This window comes from Neodiprion lecontei, chromosome 6 (assembly GCF_021901455.1).
Source record: "Neodiprion lecontei isolate iyNeoLeco1 chromosome 6, iyNeoLeco1.1, whole genome shotgun sequence".
Classification (NCBI taxonomy): domain Eukaryota; kingdom Metazoa; phylum Arthropoda; class Insecta; order Hymenoptera; family Diprionidae; genus Neodiprion; species Neodiprion lecontei.
The window spans coordinates 2,728,641-2,754,540 of NC_060265.1; the positions used below are offsets into that span (position 1 = coordinate 2,728,641).

General features: G+C 35.1%; 5 protein-coding genes across 9 annotated transcripts; 3 read left to right on the forward strand and 2 right to left on the reverse strand.

Annotated features, from left to right (window-relative positions):
• Window positions 1-238: 238 nt before the first annotated feature.
• On the forward strand, window positions 239-4,908 carry LOC107225422 (signal peptidase complex subunit 3). 3 transcript variants are annotated; one of them, XM_046742652.1, is made up of 6 exons: window positions 239-531; window positions 765-838; window positions 1,909-1,997; window positions 2,081-2,184; window positions 2,273-2,413; window positions 4,120-4,908. In XM_046742652.1, exons 1-5 carry the CDS (start codon window positions 389-391, stop codon window positions 2,400-2,402), a joined length of 540 nt encoding a protein of 179 aa, XP_046598608.1. In that variant the 5' UTR covers window positions 239-388; the 3' UTR covers window positions 2,403-2,413; window positions 4,120-4,908. The 3 variants fall into 3 exon arrangements, with proteins under 3 accessions (XP_046598608.1, XP_046598607.1, XP_015521374.1); XM_046742651.1 differs by lacking the exon at window positions 4,120-4,908 and adding an exon at window positions 2,496-2,881; XM_015665888.2 differs by lacking the exon at window positions 4,120-4,908 and having other exon boundaries at window positions 2,273-2,497.
• Window positions 2,931-4,996, reverse strand: LOC107225431 (zinc finger protein 330 homolog). Its single transcript, XM_015665901.2, has 6 exons — window positions 4,733-4,996; window positions 4,427-4,597; window positions 4,105-4,336; window positions 3,809-3,973; window positions 3,647-3,727; window positions 2,931-3,548 (listed from the first exon to the last, which is right to left on the reverse strand). The coding sequence occupies exons 1-6, from the start codon at window positions 4,850-4,852 to the stop codon at window positions 3,346-3,348; spliced, it is 972 nt and encodes a 323-aa protein (XP_015521387.1). The 5' UTR covers window positions 4,853-4,996; the 3' UTR covers window positions 2,931-3,345.
• A 100-nt stretch (window positions 4,997-5,096) lies between these two features.
• On the forward strand, window positions 5,097-14,919 carry LOC107225434 (rho GTPase-activating protein Graf). Of its 2 annotated transcripts, XM_015665905.2 has the most exons (20): window positions 5,097-5,783; window positions 6,371-6,528; window positions 8,447-8,518; window positions 8,591-8,692; window positions 8,813-8,923; window positions 9,027-9,131; window positions 9,617-9,688; window positions 9,792-9,858; window positions 9,944-10,041; window positions 10,141-10,235; window positions 10,383-10,464; window positions 10,566-10,668; window positions 10,760-10,981; window positions 11,250-11,355; window positions 11,442-11,769; window positions 11,862-12,045; window positions 12,151-12,307; window positions 12,391-12,447; window positions 12,577-12,656; window positions 12,744-14,919. In XM_015665905.2, exons 1-20 carry the CDS (start codon window positions 5,624-5,626, stop codon window positions 12,833-12,835), a joined length of 2,451 nt encoding a protein of 816 aa, XP_015521391.2. In that variant the 5' UTR covers window positions 5,097-5,623; the 3' UTR covers window positions 12,836-14,919. The 2 variants fall into 2 exon arrangements, with proteins under 2 accessions (XP_015521391.2, XP_046598593.1); XM_046742637.1 differs by lacking the exons at window positions 5,097-5,783; window positions 6,371-6,528 and adding an exon at window positions 6,896-6,907.
• Window positions 13,823-17,414, reverse strand: LOC107225425 (putative neutral sphingomyelinase). 2 transcript variants are annotated; one of them, XM_015665891.2, is made up of 7 exons: window positions 17,276-17,414; window positions 17,122-17,196; window positions 16,691-16,864; window positions 16,309-16,492; window positions 15,755-16,081; window positions 15,571-15,676; window positions 13,823-15,457 (listed from the first exon to the last, which is right to left on the reverse strand). In XM_015665891.2, exons 2-7 carry the CDS (start codon window positions 17,172-17,174, stop codon window positions 15,108-15,110), a joined length of 1,194 nt encoding a protein of 397 aa, XP_015521377.1. In that variant the 5' UTR covers window positions 17,175-17,196; window positions 17,276-17,414; the 3' UTR covers window positions 13,823-15,107. The 2 variants fall into 2 exon arrangements, with proteins under 2 accessions (XP_015521377.1, XP_046598597.1); XM_046742641.1 differs by lacking the exon at window positions 17,276-17,414 and having other exon boundaries at window positions 17,122-17,269.
• Window positions 17,415-18,265: 851 nt separating this feature from the next.
• LOC107225424 (E3 ubiquitin-protein ligase TRIM33) lies at window positions 18,266-25,344 on the forward strand. The gene is made up of 11 exons (XM_015665890.2): window positions 18,266-19,075; window positions 19,695-19,936; window positions 20,342-20,622; window positions 20,731-20,841; window positions 21,111-21,305; window positions 21,400-21,512; window positions 21,598-22,755; window positions 23,069-23,228; window positions 23,389-23,572; window positions 23,717-23,869; window positions 23,955-25,344. The coding sequence occupies exons 1-11, from the start codon at window positions 18,736-18,738 to the stop codon at window positions 24,126-24,128; spliced, it is 3,111 nt and encodes a 1,036-aa protein (XP_015521376.1). The 5' UTR covers window positions 18,266-18,735; the 3' UTR covers window positions 24,129-25,344.
• The last annotated feature ends 556 nt before the right edge of the window (window positions 25,345-25,900 follow it).

A 25,900-nucleotide genomic window follows, 5' to 3' on the forward strand; every position in this document is an offset into this window, starting at 1 on the left:
AATCGAGTCAGCATAGCAGAACACTGCAATTGTCTCTCCCGCCTTTCAGCACCAGTTTGTATCACGGGTAGTATTTTACTGGTGGAGTTAGTTAGGTGTCCGAAAATTAACGTAAAAGGAAAGCGGCCAAGGATATCCGATAAACCTAGAGTAAATAATTGCAGCCATTGAATACCGATGAGTTTTTGAACACTTCGTAAGCGATCAGCGAATTCGTGGCTTTGATGCTCGTGGTCACGTCTTTTTGATGACGTCGAAAGAAAATAGCATAACCTGTCGTCATTCAGTCACTGATATAGGTTATAATTTTTCGTGTAATAACTCCGTTGTAATTGCAAGATAGTTTGTATTAAAAAAATAAAACGTAAACGTAGATAAATAAATAGACATGCATTCAGTGTTGACCCGTGGAAATGCCATTCTGGCTTATACTTTAAGCGTATCGGCCTGTCTAACGTTTTGCTGCTTCCTGTCCACCGTATTCATTGACTATCGAACTCATGCGAACCTAAATACGGTTAAAGTTGTTGTGTAAGTGTTACGTTTTAACATGTTAGAATAATATATAATTTTTTGAACGACCAATTGTCCTTTCTCTAAACCTATGTTCTCTGAATTGATTTGCTTTATATACGGTATATGTAGGTTATACCTTACTTCGATAATTTGCTCTGCCAGCTGTTGTAGAATTACCAATAGCCTCTAGTTAACATTCGATGTAACCAATTCTGCGTCGCTTATTCAGTCAATCGTTTATGTTGCAGGAAAAATGTGCCAGACTACAGTGCTTCGAGAGAAAAAAATGACCTCGGGTTCTTAACTTTTGATTTACAAACAGATATCCTTTACTACTTTTACCTGTATAGCAATAAGATAATTTTCGATATTTGTATGTATAATATTTCATGTCTTATACATTAGAGAAACGTATAATTTTGAAAAACTGGTAAATTCGAAAAATTAACGACGGAGCCAGGAATCGAACCTGGTATCTAGCGATGCTTTACCGGAGCCTTACTCCATTAGACCACCTACCCGCCCTGACTCTGATGTCGTTAATTCCTCTCATCACCAGTAAGTTCAAATTTGTTTTCTTGTGCTGTGATAGTATGTGTGAATATATCAAGTGTTCTTCCTCTTCGAGCACAACTTGTAAGAATGTCTGTAAGTGTGTTTACATTTTGGAGTCTTACGCTTCTGATGCGAAGCTCGTAAGACAGTCAATGACCGTCTAATATTGAAATGCGGATATGCATCATCAATATTAATATTAATCACGAGGCAATTTTCATTGTTGAAACGTATAATTTTGAAAAACTGGTAAATTCGAAAAATTAACGACGGAGCCAGGAATCGAACCTGGTATCTAGCGATGCTTTACCGGAGCCTTACTCCATTAGACCACCTACCCGCCCTGACTCTGATGTCGTTAATTCCTCTCATCACCAGTAAGTTAGTAAGTGAAGAACACTTGATATATTCACACATACTATCACAGCACAAGAAAACAAATTTGAACTTACTGGTGATGAGAGGAATTAACGACATCAGAGTCAGGGCGGGTAGGTGGTCTAATGGAGTAAGGCTCCGGTAAAGCATCGCTAGATACCAGGTTCGATTCCTGGCTCCGTCGTTAATTTTTCGAATTTACCAGTTTTTCAAAATTATACGTTTCAACAATGAAAATTGCCTCGTGATTAATATTAATATTGATGATGCATATCCGCATTTCAATATTAGACGGTCATTGACTGTCTTACGAGCTTCGCATCAGAAGCGTAAGACTCCAAAATGTAAACACACTTACAGACATTCTTACAAGTTGTGCTCGAAGAGGAAGAACACTTGATATATTCACTTATACATTAGAACTATTAGGATATTTTCATTTTCCTTAACGTAACACACATCTCACCCCGCTGTTTAACTGGAACGTCAAGCAATTGTTCTTATACTTGACCGCTGAATATGAAACAGCCAACAATAAAATAAATCAGGCAAGTTTTTTAATAGTTATTATTATGGGCATAGCAAATATTTTGTTACCATTTCAAATTCTTTCTAACTAGCAATATTTCAGGTCGTACTTTGGGATAAAATAGTATTACGTGGCGATAATGCAGTTCTTGACTTCAAAAATACAAATACTAAGTATTACTTCTGGGATGACGGTATTGGTCTTAGGTGAGCTAAAATTGTCCCTCTTTTCATATATACATGTACTCACTACAAACGAATTTTCAACCACAACAATACAAGAATTTCATTCTAGGGGCAACAAGAACGTAACTCTGACATTGTCGTGGAATATTATACCAAATGCTGGATTGCTACCAAGTGTAGCTGCTCTTGGATCTCACTCTTTTGCTTTTCCATCCGAATATACGACCTCTCGAGTCTGAAGTTGGTCGAGGTTATTATAAATTACTATAGGCATAATGGGAGCGATCGAGTGCATGCAATGATTTATCACAGAATAAAATTGATGTTTTCAGAATTATTACGACTCATGAATGATACAATATCCTCTGGAAATAAGCATTGGCTTATCACAATATCAAAGGATTCATTACTTTTAGACCACGTTTTATAGGCTTAAAATTCCTAGAATTTCTATAATTCGCAAGTCTGATCTGTAACACATGCCAATTATCAAATCATTTCAAATATAAGTCGATATTTCACTATATTTGACGGCAGAAATTAATTTTCGAATATACTAGACGCCTTATTAATAAACTTTTTTTAACATCTCTACGGTCAACAACCATGATATTATATGTGGCACAATGAGGCAATGTATAAATTTATACACGTGATTTTTTAAACTAGGAACCATTGTAAGTTATTTGAAATTAAACGAAGTAATTTGAAACGAAAATCACGTCAATGTTGTAAATTATTGGACAGGTAAAAAGTAGATAATTCAATTGTGAAGGAGAATAATACAATTGATTTTCTTTAATGTAATGAATACACAGATTTTTTCATATTTCTAGGATTATAGTAACAACGATCAGAATATTTTTAGTCTTGATTCCTTTACAGAGCATTACAAAAATTGTACAATTTCGATGTTATGTGTAAGTATAACTTGGAGAGGTGGGATTAATTCACAGAAACTGTATCCACATGGACTGATCTTTATACGAATAATTTAAATGGCTTTTCATCATAGATCAATTAGTCAATTTTGTATCATAAATAAATTTTTTTTTTTTCAGAGCAAAACTAATGCAAGTGAAATGTTATTCACTATCAGATAGTTTATAAAATGGTCCCCCTTACGGTCTCTCCTCTTCAATAGAAATAATCTCTATACTCAATTAATTAACTATCCCAATTTCAGCTAGCAGATGTCCCTTTGTCCATTTTAGATGTCTTGTCGCATTTAGAATCAGACTGATTAGTATTTTCCTCCTCATCACACGAACTTTCTTCTTCCTCATCCTCTTCATCTTCACCTGAACTTTCACCTTCGTCATCTTCGTCGTCATCGGCGTCTTCAGCGTCATCTGCATAATCCCCATAGCTATGAGTACTATTACCTGTGCAAGAGTATTGAACATCTTTGTTAAGAAAACGTTTTTAAAAATTTAGTGCGAAGTTTTTCTGAATCGTAGTAAACAAACTGAATAAATCTTACCATAATATCCGTATCCTCCATCTTCTTCATCAGAATCATAGGTTCCTGCTTGATTTTGCCGACCAAATTTATGGCTCCTTGCTGTAAGAGTGAAGATTATATGATTCATAGATGTTACATCGCTGTTAATATAAGAAGTATGGTACCAATTTTGTAACTTACTTGACATACTAAGATCCTTTGTTTGAGAGGTTTCGTAACTGCACTTGGGGCATGGAATTGGCTTGTTCTTCTCGTACTTGAAACCTTTCCTTCGAACATGATCTTCACAGTAGCACGTTTTACATCTCAGACAAGAATATTGTCCAAGCTTATTGCAGGACTGACCTGCAATTTTTTCAAAACAATTCTCTTGAATATCTCGGTTTCAGGTTTGTCATTCAGTGTTTTACTTGACTGTACTAGTGGTGCCAAATATTTGAATAATAAAAACATGTGAAAATATATTTCATAATTACATTTGAAACTTTCAGACTCCAATACTTGGCAAGATGCCTGATGCTCAAATTGATCATCTTCACACAGAAAGCAGTCACAGAAAGAGCATCGAAATATTCTGCCGCCGTGATCCCATACCCCTCGTTCACACTCCTGACAAACTGCATCCATCAACGGACAAGTACAAGCATGGGAAGTCAGACATCGTCTACCATGGCATACCCATGCCTCGCAGTGGTCACATATTGCTCCCTAAATTATAAAACTTGTTTTGAATGTAACTGCAAATCACTGTGGAAAAATTGTCAAATTACTCTAGACAAAAATTGAAATTTTACGCACCACCATACCAAGGCCAGTTGTAAAAACTCCGACATGTCGAACGACACAATCTCCAGTCTTCAACATGCATTTGACTTTGCCACATTGAGCACATATTGGCAAACGCTGAACACTCTGACAGAAATAACAAAATGCCCGACTCTTCTGCTTTCTATTGCACTTGTCGCATTCCTGCAGTAAAATCCTAATAACTATCGAAACTTACAGAGAGGGTCCGAAGTTAGCTTGGATATTTGTTAAAAATGAATAAACAGGTCACTTGGTTATTTGATCGAAAACAAAGTATTGCTCATCAATGATACTTGCCATTATTGCATTGCTAGGAAATTTTGCAAGGTCTATCTGACCTTTGGCAGTGCGAATTTCCTTTTGTCTTAACTTTTGTTTCTCAGCCTTTTTCCTTTGACCTGTCTTTTTTTTCGGCATAATCGCTTACTGGCTTATAACTTGCAAATCAAAATACACCCAAGTAAAGCCGAAAACTATTGTATATTTTTTCGGTATCGATGGTATTGACCCGGATTCGGTGATTAAATTACGGTTATGTTTTACCGAACAGCACTCCGAACAAGCCTGCGCTCCGATTTGCTCCGAGCTATCTCGTGAGTGGTTGTCACCCAATGTTACGCCATGCGTTCATTGGTCAATGGCCGTCAGCCAATTTTACAATCAGCTCCATCTTTTACAAAGGGGAAGAGGATACACATGTATATATTGTTGAACCGTGGTAAAGCTTGGACATCTGTCGTCATCGGTTATCTCATGATTATACCCGAGGACGCGTTCCTAAAATTGATCATTAAAATCTAAATTGACGTTTGCTATATTGTTATTCTATTCATGAATTATGCTTTTGAGTCTCTCATCTCTGAAGTTTTTTTTTCAATAATTTTCAACGGAAAGCGGTGGAGCCGTGGTGGAGTGGAGACGACGTATTTTTGTTCCGTGATTAGTGATAACTGGGACAATTAAGCCATTGGCTGTGTTGATACTTCCATTGGCAATCTTGATTGACATCTTCCAGATTGTGGATTAATTGTCGAAGAAAATTATAAATGCAGTTGAACTGTGCCGCAAAGCTTTCGCGTTCTCTGTGGTAACGCACCTACGTATTTTAGCGTTACAAGATTTGTGCTTGCAGTTGATTTAACTCAGTTGTGAATGATTATACGATCCTTTGAAAGATAATTAATAATAATGGGTGTTGGTCTGGAACCGCTGGAATTTACCGACTGTTTGACGGACAGTCCCTATTTTCGTGATAATCTTCATTCCCATGAACGCGAATTAGACAAAACCAGTCAACAGATAAAACGCTTGATAAAGGAGGTCAAGGATTTGCTTATAGCTGCCAGAAGTAAGTTTTTTTCACATTTACGACTCCATAAAGTAAGTTTGACAAAAAAATTTTATCGCTGCATTTTACTATCCTTATTGCCGTCTGAACATTAGGACAATGCAGCAGTCCCACAAACTTCAGGGCCTTAAAAGGGCGAAAATCCACTTAAAACATAACTGGTTGAATTTTTCTGCTATATGTTAAACAAGTCTTGTGTAAAGAAAGAGTAATCTATTCCAAGAATTATATAAATTGACATATATATATTACTATCTGATTCTAACCAGAAGTAAAAAAACGATTTTCAATATCATTTGAATAGAGCTTGTATCCTTGACGCAACATAAACTTATTTGTTGAAAGAAAATTCAGTCAGGCTCATACTGAGGCAACTTGCTAGCTCTTCGATAATTCTTGAATTTTTTAAATTGATACATCACCTAAGGCATTAGCTACCAAATCTTATTTAAAGAAGTTATACCAATTTCATTTAAAGCGATAGAAAATTGAATCGAGTCTTCAGTCACAGCTAATAAATTACGTAATACTAATTTTTAGATGCATGATTAGCTAATGAGGTTTATTACCGTGATCTTGATTTGCAGATTTATCACGAGCTCAAAGAACATTCTCGAAAACACTTCAGAACTTCAGTTTTGAATGTATTGGCGAAACACAAACCGAGGACGAAACACACATATCACAGAGTTTGAAAGAATTTGGTAGACTTATCGCATCGATTGAGGACGAGCGTGATCGCATGGTATGACCCAGTTAATGTTGAAAAAATTTATCCTAAAATGTTTGCATATTTTGATCTATGTTTTACTTAAATTGAGTTGATCAATAATATTTTATGAAATTTAGTATAATTTATATACAATTATAGAAGTTTTCACTGGCTACACGCTGTGCGATTTTCCTAGGATTCTGCTTCTGCTATTGGTTGAATACTGCAAAAATTGCACTCACTGTATACCAAGTACAGCCAGTGAAAAATGCTATTAATTGTTAATTCAATAAAAGTTTGACCTTATACTCAAAGTATGAGCTAAACATGTTAATGTGTTATTCAAATTATAAATCAATTAACTTTCTAACCAAGTCTTTTGTTTTTATACCTAGTGGACAAATTAAGACACGCAAGTATTATATTACTTTGCATGAACGTTTTTAATATACATTTACCCAATATTCATAGCTATTCTATAGTTGACTCATTTCATTCACAGTTTATAGTTTATAGACCAAAATTAGTAATATTATTTACGTATATATATTTTGATTTGAACAACAGTGACAATTAAAATACGCAATATTATATTCAAAGGAATATACTTTTTATAACAAAGTTATCAAAATGTGCGACATCCTTTCATTTCGAAGTATAAACTTTGCTGTCAGCGCAAAATTCATTTCTCTTCATAAATACGTCTTATCTAATTACATAACTATCGTGTATTATTTAACTAACCATCAAATGTAGCCGGTTTTCTAATATTCCTGTAGAAACGGTGTGATAGAGTATAACCAATGATACTTATTAAGGCTTTGTACATCAAGTTACATTAATAGTTATTTTTATTGCAAATGCGCATAAATTGGGAATTCCTTGACGAGTGCAAAGTGCGAATATATATACCTATACACGCACATGCCACAAAACCTATTTTCTGTATTACCTCCAGTCAAAAACGAGAATAATGTGTAGTTTTTATAAGCACTAGTGCGCATAAAAAATACAAAGTAGTCGAGTTTTTGACGGAGATAGCGCGGCACCACTTTTTCATTCTTATGCTAGTATTAATAATTTATTCAACATTGTACAGCTTTGTACAGCAATGCGTTTATATTTGTTAAGCGTGTCTTTTGAATCACTGTTAATTAATCATTGCAAACCTTTTTTCATTACAACACTCATTCAACAATGTTAAAAACAAAGATACATCCAGTGTTGGCAAATACTTTGACATTAGTTTATAACGATATATATACATAAAAAAGACTTTCTGCAGCATCTTTTATCAATTATATATGGTTTGGAAATGAAACTGATTTGGTAAAGTAAGTCAGCAATATCCTCATATCAAACAATATCATACATCAATATCTGATGTATTGAAGTAATCAGTTTCCAAATTCAAGAAAATGAAGAAAAAATAGATGTACCTTTGACATGGCTGGTCTATTTGAATGTAAAATAATTGACGAGCATTGATTTATGTGCATATCATGGATCATTGCATATGTAATTACATGCCTGTTATACGTACAGTAGAACCCCGATTAATCGGGGTGTGGTTTAAACGTCATCCTCTCGAGTGCCTTCGTGCTTCGTACGAGCAACAGGGTACGGTTGTACTGAATTCTTTCGAACAACAAGCTGGCAGTAATTCAATCTAATATTTACATCTTCGACAAATAAAACATATAATGATTTCACTTATCCATGGATTCGTTGGTACTGAGCAGCCCGGTTGATCGGGGTTGTACTGTATGTCATTGAATAAGATCAATTGTAACCATAATCACATACCCATTAATGTGTAGTGTTGTCTCAATAATTGTTCACTCTGCATTTGTGTTTTTTCTTAGCTATTACTAAGTTGTTGCGATATGAAATTATCTGTCATTTTTCTAATTACTTGTCATCTGTAAGACATTTGTTTCAATCCTTTCAGCTGGAGCGTGCGTATGATCAAATAATATTGCCACTGGAAAACTTTAGAAAGGATCACATTGGTGGCGTTAAGGTAACCCATTAAATGATGAAATACTTTCTGCTGAGGACTCTCTTAACTTACTAGAATAAATGTGCTTTTCAGGAAGGGAAAAAGAAGTTTGAAAAGCAAACCATTAAATTTTGCCAGAGTCAAGAGCGCTATTTAAATTTGTCCACAAAAAAACAGGATAATGTACTACAGGAGGTAAATAATTTCTGACAGACTCATATATTTACTCATGTGACCATATGTGTTGAATTTTTATTATCAATGTTCAAATATGTATCATGTACGTTTGTTTAATGAAAATCTTGTTAATTTCAGGCAGACGCTACATTGGATATGGCTGAAAGACATTTTTGTCAAGCCAGTTTGGAATATGTATTTCTGCTCCAAGAGGTTCAAGAACGCAAGAAATTTGAATTTGTCGAAACAGTAAGTACACGTTCAAATTTGAATATTTATAACAACTTAGAAGCACCCCATTTGACAATCATTTGATGCTACAGCAATGTAACGTGTCGCATTGATTTTATAGCTGCTAGGATTCATGTTTGGATGGCTAACTTTCTATCATCAAGGGCACGAAGTGGCAAAGGACTTTAAACCTTACATGACAGAGTTGCAGTTGAAAATACAAAAGGTGAAATGAATTTTCTTGTTATCTGAAGTACAAATATTTCTTGATGAACTTTCGAAGGCAAAAAAATTATAAGTTTCCTTCATTCAGTGTGTAAGCAACTAATCAAAGTAAATCAAGTCACTGTAATTATTCACTGTAAAACAGTAATGATGGTAATAATTTTTCAATATTTGATCTCCTCTCCTTCACACACACAGCACCACCTCTAACTTAGTAATGGCTTACCATTTTTGTTAATAACATAGTAACTTTTACGACAATGTAATTAAATGTAGCTTCGATTTTTATTCTCCGTTTTGTCCCAATCTGGAGCTGGCAAATTAATTCAATTTTGCTCATTACTGTCTATGATGTTGAATCTGAAACTAGAGGTATTCAAATATAACAGTTTTGATGTTTTGGTTTTAGTTGTAACAAGATAACAACTTGCATGCAATATTTAGCTTATTAATTGCTGATTTTTGTGTGTGTGTGTGTTTTATAAGACAAGGGAGAATTTCCTCGCCACCAGGGATAAAACTGAGTCACTCATGAATAAAATGAAGGAGATGAAAAAGGTAAAGTAAAAATAATTCAGTATGTATTAATTTTTTACTCCACAGTATAGTCTTTGTGGCTTTTGTAATCCTCTCTGACAATTGTTTTATTTTAAATTTTCAGTCTTCTGCCGAAGCAACCCTCTGCAAATTAAATTCGCGTGAAGGCTATTTATTTTTGATGGAAAAAAGTGGGTAATACAGTTTCATGGAAAATATATTTCTACTAATTTGTACAGAAAACAGAAAAACTAACTCGTGTTCGTTTCATTACAGAGGCCTTTGGTACAACATGGACAAAACAATACTGTACATATCAGAAAGACAAAAAAGAATTCACTATGATACCTTACAACCAACTTACTGGAAAATTTGTAAGTATTACTGCGACGTTACAGTGTCAAATATTCGAAAAATCTTCTGGATTTATTTTGTACACTCTGTTATGCTTCATCAAAATATTTTTCTAACAGAGCAGTAGAGAAAAATTCACCCTTGCAACCTGTGTACGGCGTATGTCCGATTCTATAGAAAAACGATTTTGCTTCGACATCACTGCTGTCGATAAGTAAGTTTTGAATTTGTATAGAACTCTGAATAATGCATAACTATAACGAGTTTTGCCTCATTAAAATGCATTCTCTGTTTACATTCGTTGAACCCAGCCTTACAAATATGACAAACCGTTGAGTCCCTGTTTTCAATTACTTTTTAGACCAGGAGTAATATATACATTCCAAGCTCTTTCTGAATCTGATAGAAAGCTGTGGATGGATGCGATGGATGGTAAAGAGCCTGTAAGTAATACATTTTCCTTCAAGCAATCATTATCTACCATAAAGTAATTTATTTGTACTTTCAAATGGATGTTGGTTACCATCATTTTTTATGTGTACAGACATACGCCCTGCAAGGCCCATCTGTAATGGTGGAGGAAACAGGTCTTGATGAGACTGGTTTTGCATTTGTATCAAAATGCATAGCAGCCTTAGAGGACAGAGGTAAGATAGCAATCTCTCGATTAATTTATATAGTAAATGTGCTTCGAATGTGAATAGTTCTGATTTAGAAACTGCTTCATCCTTTCTTCAGGACTAAACGAGCAGGGGCTCTACAGAGTTGTAGGAGTATCTTCGAAAGTAAATAAACTTCTGGCAATGGGTCTTGATAGAAGGAAATTGGAAAAATTCAATTTAGACGATCGTTTTGAATGGGAAAGCAAAACGATTACAAGCGCCTTGAAAACCTACTTACGAACATTGTCTGAGCCACTGATGACATTCCGATATTACCACAGCTTCATAGCAGCTGCGAGTGCGTATAGGTATTTTTTATGTTGCCATTTTTATGAGCAAGAACCTTTGGCAAGCAGTGACTACTTCTATCATTCTTCCAGCAGTAATGGCATCTCACTCTTCACGATTACTTGAACTCAGCATTGTTTTATGATACATGTTGACATTTCCGTGAATTTTAATTGATCCCTACCAACATTTGTCATGTTTTTTAATAACCAACGTAAACGCAGGAATCTGACAGAATTTTATAACCAACTAATTGTATACCTGATGACTGTTTTCAGAACAAGAAAACAAGGAAACACGGATTAACGATGTTCATACACTCGTATACAAGTTGCCAAAAGCAAACTTCAACATGCTTCTTCTTCTGATAAATCATCTGAGTAGGTAAGCAGAGCTTTCATAAATTTTCGTATCAAGGTAATCGTATATCGAAGTACATGTGAGAGAGATGTGAAACTTTTGCGTTACAGTGTGGCTAAAAAAAGCGATAAGAACTTGATGACGACTGGAAATTTGGCTGTCTGTTTTGGACCCACTTTGCTCAGACCAGAAGAAGAAACGGTTGCATCAATAATGGATATAAAATTTCACAATATAGTGGTCGAAATACTAATTGAGAACTGTCAGAGAATAGGTAGCGGTCCTCCAAAAGAGAATCCTCCTGGGCAGTTAATTCAGTCACAAACTCTGAACCCAATGCAGCCTGATGTTAAAGAAAGTCACAACTCTACAGGAAATGGCACTACGATATTATCAAGATACTCTCCGCACATAGCTGTACCAACAACGCATGCTCATGTATGAAAATAATTTCTCATCCACCCAGTATCGTGTAACATGGTACTTGAACTGAGGAAAATATTGACTTATTATCTCATTATGCTCTGCAGCTGATCACAAGATCGTATTATGATGGACCTATGTCTGTGGCTTCTGGATCCTCCATAGATGATAGAAAAAATGGAGACTATGAAGAAATCGATCAAAGTACTCAGCGAATGTCTTATCCAGAAAGTAGAACAGGACGTATGAAATTGAGCAATACAAATTTCATTTACCATTCAACAGATAAGGGTAATAATTTTCAATGGACTAGACCCATTTGCCATATTCTGATATTGGAAATTCATTAGGCAAGAAGGTCTTGGCGATGCTTGCAGTTAACATGCATTTGTATAGTTACAGGAAGTGGAAACACGAGTAGTTCAAACGAGTCGGTAGCCTCAGATCCAAATCCATTTCCCTCTGATTTGCCAGTGAAACAAAAACGAGGATCAATGATGGGAGTACATTATACTACGAGTTATCAGCAGCGAGGAAACCCGCCGCTACCTCTGTAATTACAATAATCAATTTTTGCTATCAGCAGGACGAGTTATCTATTTTAATTCATATTTTGCCTTAATTTTTTTTCTGAAGGGTGAACGCATCTTCTGGAAGTGGTCGTTCAAGTCCGGGACAAATGGGTGGTATTTGGTATGTTTTTGTCTGTTTAACCGCCAAGAATTACTTATTTTGATCTGTGATGCGACTTGATTACCACATTATGCTCATACTCTGATTTATTATTTAAATAAATATATGATTCACTATGCAATTCTACAGGAGGGTGAGAACGTTGTATGCTTGCATGGCGGAAAATGATGGAGAATTATCATTTGAGCCGAATCAAATAATAACGAATGGTGAGTCAAAGGTTTTGGGATCTCCAAAAACAGTTGACATCTAAGTTCAAAAACTCTCAAATAAAGTTGGGATTTCTGATTTTACAGTGAAAAATTCATTGGAACCTGGATGGTTGGAGGGAACATTGAATGGAAAGACAGGGTTGGTGCCCAGGAATTATGTGGAGCAGTTACCTTGAAGATTTTTGAACCAAAGAGTGCCTAATAGTTACTGAAAAATCGTGAAGTATACCAATATTTCTAAATACATTCCTACTTGCACATTCCTGAAACGCCATACATATACTTCCTAAATATTTATTTCCGAGAAATAAACTACAGGTGAAAATTCACACGCAAATGAAGTTCAAAGCTGAAACGAAGTTTGAGAACCATATGGGCAGTCAATTATGTATGTATTTTAGTTAATAAGAGTTGTCTCGCTCAAAAATGTTTACTTTGTACATAATTCACAAATGAATTACAATATGTATTATACGGTTAATATATGTCATATTTATTCATATTTAGAAAAAATTCATTGTTGGCAATACCTCGAAGCCCCTGAGGCAATATTACTTGTAAATATAAGGTAAAGATACACTACCTATATATAACGTCTTATACACGTAGTGCTATGGAAATTTTAAATATAAATTTTTATTCACTGCTATTATAAAGCGATTAGTGTAAGCTGTGCCATATTCTTGGTTCTTTTAAACTTTTCGCCTATTTATATATTTATTCTTAGAATGCGTTCAGGCTCAATATTTTATAGTATGCGATTTATGCTTGCAATAAGCCGTTCTAGTATTGTAGTGTTAAGGTACAGGTAATAAAATTTATTTTTGACAGTACTTTGCTGTCACTAAAAGCCAGGAGTTTTGATTACTGATTAAATGAATGATTCCCAATTATTGAATTGGAAAATACGAGCCTCCAAAAAGTAAACATTATCGGTGAATCTAAAATGACACTAGTTTTTCTTTTTATCACTGTTAAAAGGCATTAGTAGCTTGAAGAATTGACCAATGGCTTCATTATTCAACTTCAAATATTAGTAAATTACCATAAATTTTAATATTAACATTAAACCTATCGACAATTTACGTATCAACCTATTCCTACCGTGACTGGTTAAATCAACAGCCGTAGCAAATGGGACAGGTTACAAAGAGATGTGAGTATGTATTGAAAATCACATTGTATTTCATTGCAAGTGTAATTGAAGAGAACTCGTAAGTTAAATTGCGATATAATAACGTTGTACATAGGTAATTTACACGAAACCTTAATAACGGTCATTTGACTGCTTGTGGTAGGTTTAATGTTGAAGTACTACGGTATAACATTAGCTTGTATACATTACTTACTATTTCTATACTAATTAATCATTAATTAAAGTAGGATGCAAAAGTGCGGAATAGGTGAATTGTTAACAATGTTACTAATGTAGTCCATTTCGTTTATTAAACATATCACCGGGACAGCAATTGTAAATACAAAATGAATATGCAACATTTGCTGGAATAGCTTACAACTATCCCTTGCATTTATAAATGGGTAATTTCTCTAAATACATCAAGTATTCAGCCACATGCCCTTTAACGATATTTCCTACCGTAAAACATGTTACATTCATTTTATTGTCTATTTGAGCATCAAATGTTCTATTGGGCCACAGTTCAATACTCTGTATGAAAATAATCAATAATAAACAAAAATCCCTATTATAAGAGAACGTCTTGAGTAGTACATACATTAAAAATAATAAGTAGCATGTAACTTGTAGTGGAAACTCTCATACATGATAATTGTGTTGGACTAAAGTGATAATAAACAAAGTATTTGAACAGCAGTTAATGAGGCCAAGTATTTTATCATGAGATTTTTCTTGCAAGAACTAAGCCATGTTGAGATCAATATTAACCAAGCGACGTATTGTATCAAATTTATATCTATTTTTCCAATTACGCATTCTAGAAGTGCATTATAAACTGCTTTTTACAGTAAAATTTTTCGTGATTTTCTTGCAAAATATGATTCATCGAATTATCGACTTAAAATATCACAGTGCTTTTGACAGCTTCTCTCGTGAGCGTAATTTTTCGTTTCGTAAATGTATACTCTGTTTGTTACATTTGACAATTACAGATCAAATTAATGGCTAGTTATACGCTCTGTGGAACAGGATCTCTAGAATTACTGAAAATGAAAACTCGAGCTTGAACCATAATACTTACAAAATTTAGATGCCCTCGATCACTGTTTATAGTCGGGAGTACCTACTCCCAAAAAATATTATTAAAATTTCCCTAGGATGTCTATATCTTAGCAGATAATGAAAAATATTCTAAAGCTTTAGGTAGTATTAAATGTTCAGTATAGACCAATAGATATTTGTGGTATCAAGATGCTTGCAATATAGTACAATTACATGCATGTTTGATATACGTAAACTTGCAAAGTGTGTCATGTTGAACTTAGCTGGTTATTCAATTGGTTCAAGTGAAGCTCCATTGCCCGATATCCAGCTTTTAGAGCATTTTTTTCTACACTGTTCCATAATGTGCTCATAAAAATTACATAACACAATACTGCTGTCAAGAAAAGGCGACCTACATTAATACCGATGCTTATTCCGATGTACGGTGTTTTGTACTCAAGTCCCATTGACCAAATTAATGGTACAACTAATATACAACTTGCTATCAAGTACCAGATACGTTCACGCTTTATTGATTTCAGAGCGAGCTGGCAGATAGCAAGAGCCTCTTTTAATGATTCCTTCACATCAGGCCCCACAATTTTGTCAAATTCTCCTGCAACGAAAAATTCTTAGCAATTATTCTCAATTTTAGGAAGACAGTAACTGTATGTAAGTATCAAATGCAAAGAGGCATCTAATTTTCGAGATAATACGGTAAAATTCTACCTTTTCTTAACTTGAAGCTTGCCATGATTGCTTCGTGGTCTGAATAACTGAAATCTTTGTTTGGAACTCTTTTAGGAAAAGGATGTTTATAGTTAGCTACTTCAATCTGTGGGTAAAGAAGTAAATAAAGGTAATTGTCATTGATGATCATAGACAATGTTAAAGATAACATTCAATTGTGTACCTTAGAGTTCTTTGAGCCGAGATATAGGATATGATCAATGCGTTTTCCATCTGGTTCTTTCTTAGCTAGTTTTTTAGGTGTGTAACTGTTGTTGGCACACTCATTGGTCCCTAACTTACTATTACTAATTGAGCAGGCATCTTCAAGGCCAGCGACACCGCGTATGATGCGATAAGCTATATCTTTTGGCTCCGTATTCAAATCTCCTCCAAGAACTACCGCATCTGATCCTTCCATAGTCATCCTAATAAACTGTGCAGTATCAAATGCCTGCAGCACTCTGTGAGCCTTGTACTCATCATTATCCCTGTTGTATTCAGCATGTAGCTGGAATAAATATGTGAGTAAGCGCAGAAATTTTTGTTTCTTGTAAAGTTCTTTAAGGGCAAAAGTGATATTACAAATCTAAGAGTCAATTATTCAGATTCACTATCTGAGTAATACCGAACAAGTAGGGACTCGTGCATACGGACAAATGTGTAGGTCAAGGTCAGAAAATTCTAGTAACAAGGATAGATAGATCTGATTGAAGATACATGCAATATTCCACTTACATGCGCCACATAAACATTGATAATAAAATTTTTGAGCTTTATTTTGCAAAGACCGACACCCTTTCCACCGAACCAGTCACCATGGTGAATTTTATGCACATATCCGTTCAATGGCCATTTATGAAACATTACGTCTTGGATAGGGAAACGAGAAAACATACAGATGCCCGATCCCACAACACCGCTGTGAAAAAATTGATAATTTTCTTGAGGTTGTTCTTCTACTAATAGCGTTTTGCCTAGCGGATCTACAAAATACTTAGAAAATGTTTAAAAATATTTGACTGTTTTATTAGTTACGATCATGGTGCTACTGTTAGTTGTGTTATTCAGAAATCAACGTAGACTTATTCGAATGCAGCATGTATGATTTTTTCTGTACCTGTAGAAATAATGTGAATATGGTAGCTTCTCGCAAACTTTGGCTCTCATCATTTTGAAGTCACTAACTGACCAAATTTCCTGCAGGCAAACGACATCATAATCATCTGTCACACATTTCTCAGCAATCGCCTCCATTCGATACAACCTATTTTTTGATACAAGTGGAATGCCCCTAAAGAAAATAATGTATTTTGAAACTTCAGTTAAAAACATTCAAGGTATTATCCACAGTATATCAAACGGTTTATGTTCAATTTTAGATGACAACTATTACATTGTGCATTAACAAACATTTGTCAAGAACATGGTTTTGAGTGTTGAAGCTAAACAATGGATGTATGAAACAAACTATTTTCTATCCTTATACATGATATTATAGTTGGCTAAATTGAAATACACGTTATACTTCGGTTATCAACACATACATACCAGCAATTAAGAGTTAATAAGTTTAGAATTTGTTCATCATTTGTAATTGACATCGCGGAGTAATGCAGAGGCGAACTAAAATAACAGTTTAAATGAATAAATATGTAAATGATAAATTAAAGGGACGCATATGTCAAATTCTAGGTTCTCACACCTCGCAACTCTTGTAAATTTGGCCCCGTTTTTCAATGTATCGACACGTGATCGTGATTGAGCAGCCGTGGGTGCATTGCTGCATCACTAAAAATTCCCTAGGATAGAGGCAGAGCTATCCAAGAAATCAGCAGCGCAAAAGAGACAAATGATTGTTGACAGCACTTAGAGCTAATTTTGGAACGCACCGCATAATGTCATGTGGGGATTTGTCTGCCACAAAAATTAAGCAGATCAGTAAATCAGTATGCGATTCTTAGTACCGGCACAGCTGATTGACACACGGAAAAAAGTGATATATGCCTGTTATAATCTCGTACGCTCAGATTGCTGAAACGTTTCCTCTCAGCGAATCAAATGCAGAGTGAGAGAGACAGAGTAGCCCCGATATATATTCGGATTTCTCATCACTTCGACTGCAATTTTAGCACGGTTTTCGCGAGGTTGACGGGATGCGTTGACTGAGGATATACCTATATTCGATTATACTTCGCGTATTGAAGACCCTTTTTTCATTTTTTTCTGATTTATTCGCAAACAATGCAGAATCAATTTATTAAAGTAAAAGAGTAACAAGGAGTAATTAAGGAGCAATATAGAGCTCATCCTGTTTCGGTGGAATAACGAACGTTTTGTCACTAACATTGGTTTGAATATGGTGCCATTTTATTGGAAACGTTGCCGACTCACGGTACCTGATGCGTGTTTTTGGATTTTTCCAAAAACCATGAGGGTGCAAATAATAAAAATTACGGTGCAATTAAGAACAATTAAGGAACAACTATACGGTACATGAATTTCATGGAGATTCGACGATTTTCGAAAATTCGCGACACACACGGCCGCTGCCGGATATACATTCTTTTTTTTCGATTTTCTCGAAAACCGCATGGGAGCAAATAATAAAAAAATGGAGAGCAATTAAGAGCTAATTGGGAGCATACATTTTTTTTTAAATTCGAAGGTCGCAGGCCGACTTCACACAAGTCTACCTTAGCCCCAGGCCCACTTATCTGCCGAGTAAAATTCACGAAAATTTGCCCCGGGTAACCGTCTTTAAATTCATCCGTCAACGACGGGGTTCAGGTCTATGGTTGCGTCACCGAAATAAGGCTGTTCTCGCCAAATCAAGGAACTTCCAAAATGGTCGCACCAGTCGCGTCAATCGAGTAAACTTTCGTGTGCGTACATACACGGAACGTGCGCGTGTCGATCGTGTGTATTTTAGCGTAATGTCGTAATTCAAGTTGGGCTATTGGTGATTTAGCATTAATTGACAAAATCTGTATTAAACACCTGCGAGACTCGGGAATAGTTTGTAAGTTAGTGAAAGTTTAGGTGTCTATTTTCAATAAAGAGTACCAAAAAATTTCATCATGGCGATGCACAACTTGTTTTATATACCCCTGTTGATTTTGTTCTGATCATCTTGTCGGTCGTTTAATTTTATTGATAAACGCAATGGAGCAACAAGCTAGCGAAATTCTCGTCACAGACGCAATATCTGCCCCTATGGTCCTTATCAAAGGGGAACCAGTAGAACAAAACGCGAACGGTCAAGAGCTTCAACCTGTCGTGGCCCAGCCGACTTACAATGAGGAATATGTCGAGCCAAGGATTGAATGTACTACTGAAACTCATGAGAGTGAATTCCGAACGTTGTTATCAAAGTGTATATTTTGCGCAAAGACATTCACTCCAGCTGACAATTCGAAACTATTGGAATGTCTCCACGCTGCATGTGCAGCCTGCGTTACCAGCAAACCCAATGAGCACAGTTTGGCTGACGTAGAAGTCGTCCGTGAGTATTTTGGTTGCATAGGATACTGTATAGCAAATCCAAGAATAATCGGATTTTCGTAAGAATAATGTTATTTAGTATGCAGGTTTGCCACAATTTGCAGGCAACTTGCATTAACTCTTTGTACTCAGATATCTAAAATTGTGAATGTCAAGATGAGTAACTACAGCCTGTTGAATATCGTGCTGAGCTTTTATAATTTGAGCATCTTTCTTTTTCACTAGCAAGTGTATCACTTGGATAGCGAACCTAACAAATCTGGAATTGAACTTGCCTTAGATATTGAAAGACTGTGATCAGACAGAAATTTTTTTTTGCGAAGTCTATGAGCATGATTACATCGAGTGTAGATATTTTTATAACGAAGCTGAAGCTAGCACCCAGAGTTAGCAGCCAAACCTGTTGAACGTTTTGGAAATAGAAAAATGCAGTTCAGATTTATAATCATAATTTTGTAGAAGAATTAGAGATTCAATGTATTTCAGAAAATTTTGATATTCGGACTTCACTACCTTATTCGAATGAACATTAGAACGATTGGCTGCTAACTCTGGCTACTAACTTCATCCTTGTATGTTTATAAAGAAGCCCTCAATTATATGCAATTTTTACATTCCAGTTGAAAGCAACGTTATCGTTTGCCAAATCTGCAATGTCGCCTGTAGAATGGAAAACCTGATAGAAAATAGATTTTTCTTAAAATTAATGGATGAAGAAAATGGCTGCTTGGTTGAAGATCTGCCTGAAAATGTTAAGGAAGGTGGTGAAGAAGAGAAAAAGTGTACGAGTTGTCGTGATAATGCAACAGCCACTAGTTGGTGTGTAGACTGCGAAGAGTTTATCTGTGAAAATTGTGTTTTGGTGAGAAGTATTCTTTATTGTCATATTACTATAGATAAACTGAACATTCATTTCACATCATTTTTCATATATTAAGTTATTGTCAAGCTGTACAGAGCTTGCTAACAATTGATGTACCCTTTTTAAATAATTTACACGATATGATTTTTCCAATGATTGCTGGTGTTGTCAGTCAGAGTATCAACCAGATTTAATCTGATGAATGTACTTATTTAGTGGTCATGTATGTATTGCGATTGAGTAAATGTTGCAATCCACTGCTAACATTTTTCAAGTTACAAATAGAGTCACTCTGTATCCATTCTTAAATTTCATGGAATGATGAATTAAAATGTTACTATTGATATTCTGTGCATACCTTCAGCTTGCATTTGATTATTAATGCATGTATATAATTTTTCAAAGGCTCATCAAAGATTGAAGATAACAAAGGATCATACAATAAAACCAAAAGGGGAACTTACAAATGATGAAGAATGTACAAAGAAAGGAGGCAAAAAAATACCTGGATATTTATTTTGCACAGTCCACTCACACGAACAGTTGTCTCTATTTTGTCAGACTTGCGATAGGCTTACATGCAGAGATTGCCAACTTAGCGACCATCGTGATCACAAATATAAATTCATCCATGAAATAGCAGCTGAAACTCGCACGACTGTATCGACATTGCTGAAAGAAGTTAGGTACGCTATACTAAATGAGCAATCGCTGCATATTTTGTATTACCAATTTAATCATATAGCGTAACGTTTTTGCTACCAGTAATTAATAAGAAAATACCATTCTTATAGTTACAAAAGAGTTCTGCTGAAAAGTGCTATGAAAGTAATTGAAGATCGGCAAACTCTGATAATTGAGAAAAAAAAAAACTTGGTACAAGATATTACCCACATGGTTGTACAGTAAGTTTGTATTATATTTTGTGGCTGCATATCACGCTGAAACTAGCAGGTAATATTCAGCAGATGATACGTCTGAAAGGTTTTCAGAGAGTGAGCAAACGATAAAATATCAAGGAATATATTCGAATGAGTTCCTTGAATAATCCTGACAAATTTTATCGTTTGGTCATCCCCTGGAACATATCCGCCTGTATTACCTGCTAGTTTCGGCATCATTGGTTGCATTTGCGGATAAATGTATTTCTTATCTTATGTCTTCATATTTATAGACTGACAAATGCAATTAACACAAGAGGCAAACAATTGGTGATGCGTCTGAACGAGGTGTGCGATCAGAAACAAAACACTTTGAATGAAAAGAAAGTTGCCCTGGATCAGCTCTCCAAACTAACGGATCATTGTATTCAATTTGTTAATCATGCTCTTGACAAGGGGTCAGACATGGCACTACTCTACAGTAAAAGGTACTTCTTTTTTCTATTTGACCAACTTAACTAAATAATAATATTAAGAATGATAATATGCTTAAATCATTGCACTTTTTGCCGGTTTTTATAGGTCCGTAATAAACCATTTACAAAGAATAAAGAGCCGGCGAGCCGATATTCCGAATCCCGAGATACCAGTGAGAATTCATTTGTCTTTGGATAAAGTTCCAGATTTAATTAAAGGTTTGTTGAGACAGATTATTAACTACTTTGTTGGTTTTGACACTTGAGAGAATTTTATTGCAATTAAAAATTTTTCTCATTACAGTAGTTTCGTCAATCGGGGCTATAGTTGTCGATGGCAGAGTGTACCCATCGATTTCGCCCACCACCGGGCCAAGCCTTTTATCCAATCAATTTAGTGAGCCGAATGCAGAGCAAAAATCTCAACAATCTAACAACTCAGGACCTTTGGAGCTATCTGCTGTTCCTGTGCATATACCTTCCCCGACCCAACACACCAATATTCTTCAAAATCCCTTCCAGCAAATGCCTCATCCTTTAACACAGCAGCAACCACTGCAAAATTACTCACAGCATTATCCCCCACACAATCTGCCCCCGCGATCATCACCGCAAACACAATTGCCACTGCCTCGGCAACCTTATGGATTAAGTCCCAATATACGGTTGCAGCAACCGCTGCTCATATCGCAACGTCCAGGTAGCTGTCATCAGCAAGTAACTTCATCGACGCATCCACATCAACAGATGCATTTGGATCAGCTGGGTCAAAATCCCAGCCTTCGAGGACTTCTTGCCCACAATCCTCCGCCCTATAGAGCTTCCAGTAACGTAAATTATCGTTTGCCCCCAAGTTACCGCTATCCTTCAAACAATCCTCACCGTCCACTCCCACCTCACACAATGTATGCACAAACAAACACAGCTTTGGGATCTGGCGTTCGAATGCAACAATGTAGCCCAACTTCTCCTTCAGCGCAACATTTTAACTACCCTGTTCATCAGCAACCTGCTGCTCGTTGGCACATACCTCAAAATTTGAATCCCCGTCATCAATCTTATCCTACCAGACATTCCACACCACCTGTATCAGTCGCTGCAAATGATACATATAAAATAACTCTGAAAAATCAATCTGCCAATAATCAAAAATTTAATCTCAACACAAATACGAATTCAGAGACATTACCGCAGTCACAAAATTCCTCTGTTGGTCAAGCGGTAAGCTCCTCTGTTCCAAAAACTCCCAGCCCTGTACCTGCGCATGCAAAAACTGACGAAACCGAAAAAAGTTTGGACAAGTTTTGTCAAGAATCAGTCAATGATTTAATGCTTACTATTGCTAAACTTGACAGTAACGGAATAGTCGTAATCCCAGAGGCTCAAAGAGGGCAGTTAGATTCCACTCAAGTTGACAGTTCTACTGACGAAGGCATACATTCTCTTGCCGATAATGCTTCAGGTAATATATATTGCACAGTAGTTATAACTGAATATAGAAAGTGTTCTTCCTCTTCGAGCACAACTGTAAGAATGTCTGTAAGTGTGTTTACATTTTGGGATCTTACGCTTCTTGGTGCGAAGCTCGTAAGACAGTCAAGACAGTTTTCAAAAAATTATATACAGTAGTTATAACATTTATTCTCACAGCTCTGTAAACGTATCATATTTCTCGTTTGTATTTTACAAATAATACAACACTAAGTCAACAATTTCTGAATTGTATTACTTTGTAATACTTGAAAATCAATAACATAAGATTTCTCATGTGATAGATAATTCCAAAAATTCTACGGCTTGCATGACTAAAGATGATCCCAATGAAGATTGGTGCGCTGTCTGTATGGATGGAGGAGACGCTGTTTTGTGCTGTGACAAATGTCCCAAGGTTTTTCATCTTTATTGTCATATACCGAGCCTAAAAATGTTCCCTGAGTAAGTATATAAAGTCAGTAAAGCATCTATTACGAGCTAAGTATGCTCCTGAATTCTAGCAACAAGCAATATGATACTTTGCATTATAATGATCAGAAATGTTCCAATTTGTATGGTTCTTCTCAACTTAATTTATTATTTTTATAAAATTTTCTTGCAGTGAAAGTGAAACGTGGCAATGTATGCTGTGCACTAATGTGCTAGATTGTTCGGAAGATCCGCCAGGAGAGAAAAGACCGTCTAGTATGAGTGCTCGTGATTTGAGGGTAGCGCAACGCATTGTATTGGAGCTTTATTGCCAATATGAGCATAGTTTACCCTTCAGAGAAGTTGTTTCATCAGAGGTATGTCATTCTATTTATTGGTTATTAATTTTTGTTTTCCTTTTGCCTTTAACTTATCTGTGCACAAACTTCTAATGAAAATCAAATGTACATGCATTTTGTTTATGAAATTGAAACATGCGACTTATGTTGATATGTTGTCAGATTGTGGAGTACCATCGTATAATTAAGAAACCGATGGCTCTGGATGTTATTCGGAATAAACTAAAACCTGATCATCCAAATCATTATACCAACCTACGCCAAGTTATGTCAGACATCAGATTAATGTTCAAGAATGCGTTTACTTACAATCCGGTCAGTTGACGATTCAGTGAAATGTTTTTAGATAATATGCATCATGTCTTGACTCCTGAAGGATTTAAATTATTGAATTGATTAGGTGGAATCGCAAGTTTATCAGGAAGCTCGAAATTTGGAGGAATTCTTTGAGAAATTATTGCTGAAGTGGGCACCAATATATGCTTATGACGATCCATTCCTAACAGCTGAAGGTGAAGAAGAGGAGGAAGTATTTCCTCCAAATAGAAAATACCGTCGTATAATAAGTGATTGAATGAAAGGTATTTATTACAACTTTTATTTACAAAAGCCTGGTTATAAAAGTATTTTCAATGTGAACATTAATGCATCCACAAATTGGAAGAAGTTAAAAGCATTATAACCATCTATCAATTTTATGTACTGAATTTTAACTTTGTACATTAAAAAATTTGAGGGGTAAGCACAAGGGTGAGATATTTAATTGCACAATCATTTGATTTACTCATTAGACATTATTGTGAGGCAACTCTCTATCGACAGAATCGTATTCAAAGCATACTTTCCTATTATTTACGTTATTTTCAATACACATTCATTGGTGTAACCAAAAGTGGAGTTGAGTCAAAAACTATTTGAATTCAGTTATTTATGTCATTTTTACGTTTATCTTTTCAGTGCACATGTAGTGTACAATATATTATGCATGTATATTTTTATGCATAACTAGGTCAGTACTCCCAAACTTGTAAAATATATACCGATAGCCATTCGATTTACCTGTCAAAGTTACAAATTAATTACCCTTGAGAACATGTATTTACAAATGACAAATACGTGAATTGTTTACAATATTTATGTTTTTACGTTACTATTTTTACCCTTTCACACAATATATCCATGTTGAAAATAATTATCGTTGCACAAGTGGAAAAGATTTAATGTATTTTTGTGACGTAGTAATTATAATGATATATTTTGTTTTATCGGAATTGTAGGGTAATTCGTTTAATATATGTGAAATGTTGATGCACAGTTTATTGTTTATATGTAAACTGTACAAAGATATCAAACAAATCTTATATACCTAATATAGAATAATCATAATTGATGAAAAATTTTTAAAAGTGCCGGAAGTTATGAAAAAGCGTAAATCGCACTCATATCTAATCGCAGTTTTTAATACTATTTGTAAATAAATAATTATAGGATCAAATACTGTACTTCATACAATTTTTATCAGCTAATGAATTGCATTGAAACGTAATTCAAGCTTATGTAACTGTTTAGAATTTACGTTTCATATTACATTGTAAGACATGTATCGAAAATTGCAGCAAAATGTTGAGAGCAATAGTACCTATTGCTACTAACTATCTATTAAAATGTACATACAAACGCTTTTGCTGTACACAAGACTGTTTGTTAAACATGGATTTGCAAAAGAATATATGTACGTTACATTTTTTGTTCAGATATCAAATCCGAAAATATACCAGGTGGTTATTCTACTGAAGTATATCTAATAACAATCCTCTACCTCCACTTTAAAAATCATAAAAGTGACAAATTAACATTAGTTACACAAATTTTATTAGCTGTGCAAGATATATTGAGAGAAATATATTAAGAGATATTGTGACGTATAAATACCTATAGTTTATTTTGCATGCATATCATCATTTTGTTTATGGTTCATTCACCAGAATTCAACTCAATTTGTTGATTCAAAAAAGACCTATACTTCCCACGTACCTATTTATTCATTTACCAGTACTCGCAATTTAAAATAGAACCAATTAGTGCTGATATAACTAGTGGAAGGATTGAAGTGGTAACTATGCCATAGTGATGTCATTAAGGTCTTTTTTAAATTTAAATTATTGAATTACAAAACTAATGCGTAGTGCATAGTGATGTGTGGAAGTTGGGGAGTGGCGGGGAAAGGACTGGAAAAGACCAACTCCCAAACATCACTATGTATGATTCACCATTGCCATTAAATACCAGATAACAAAACTAATCCTATGTGGAACAGTATAGAGTAATGGTTGGTTAAATTAAATT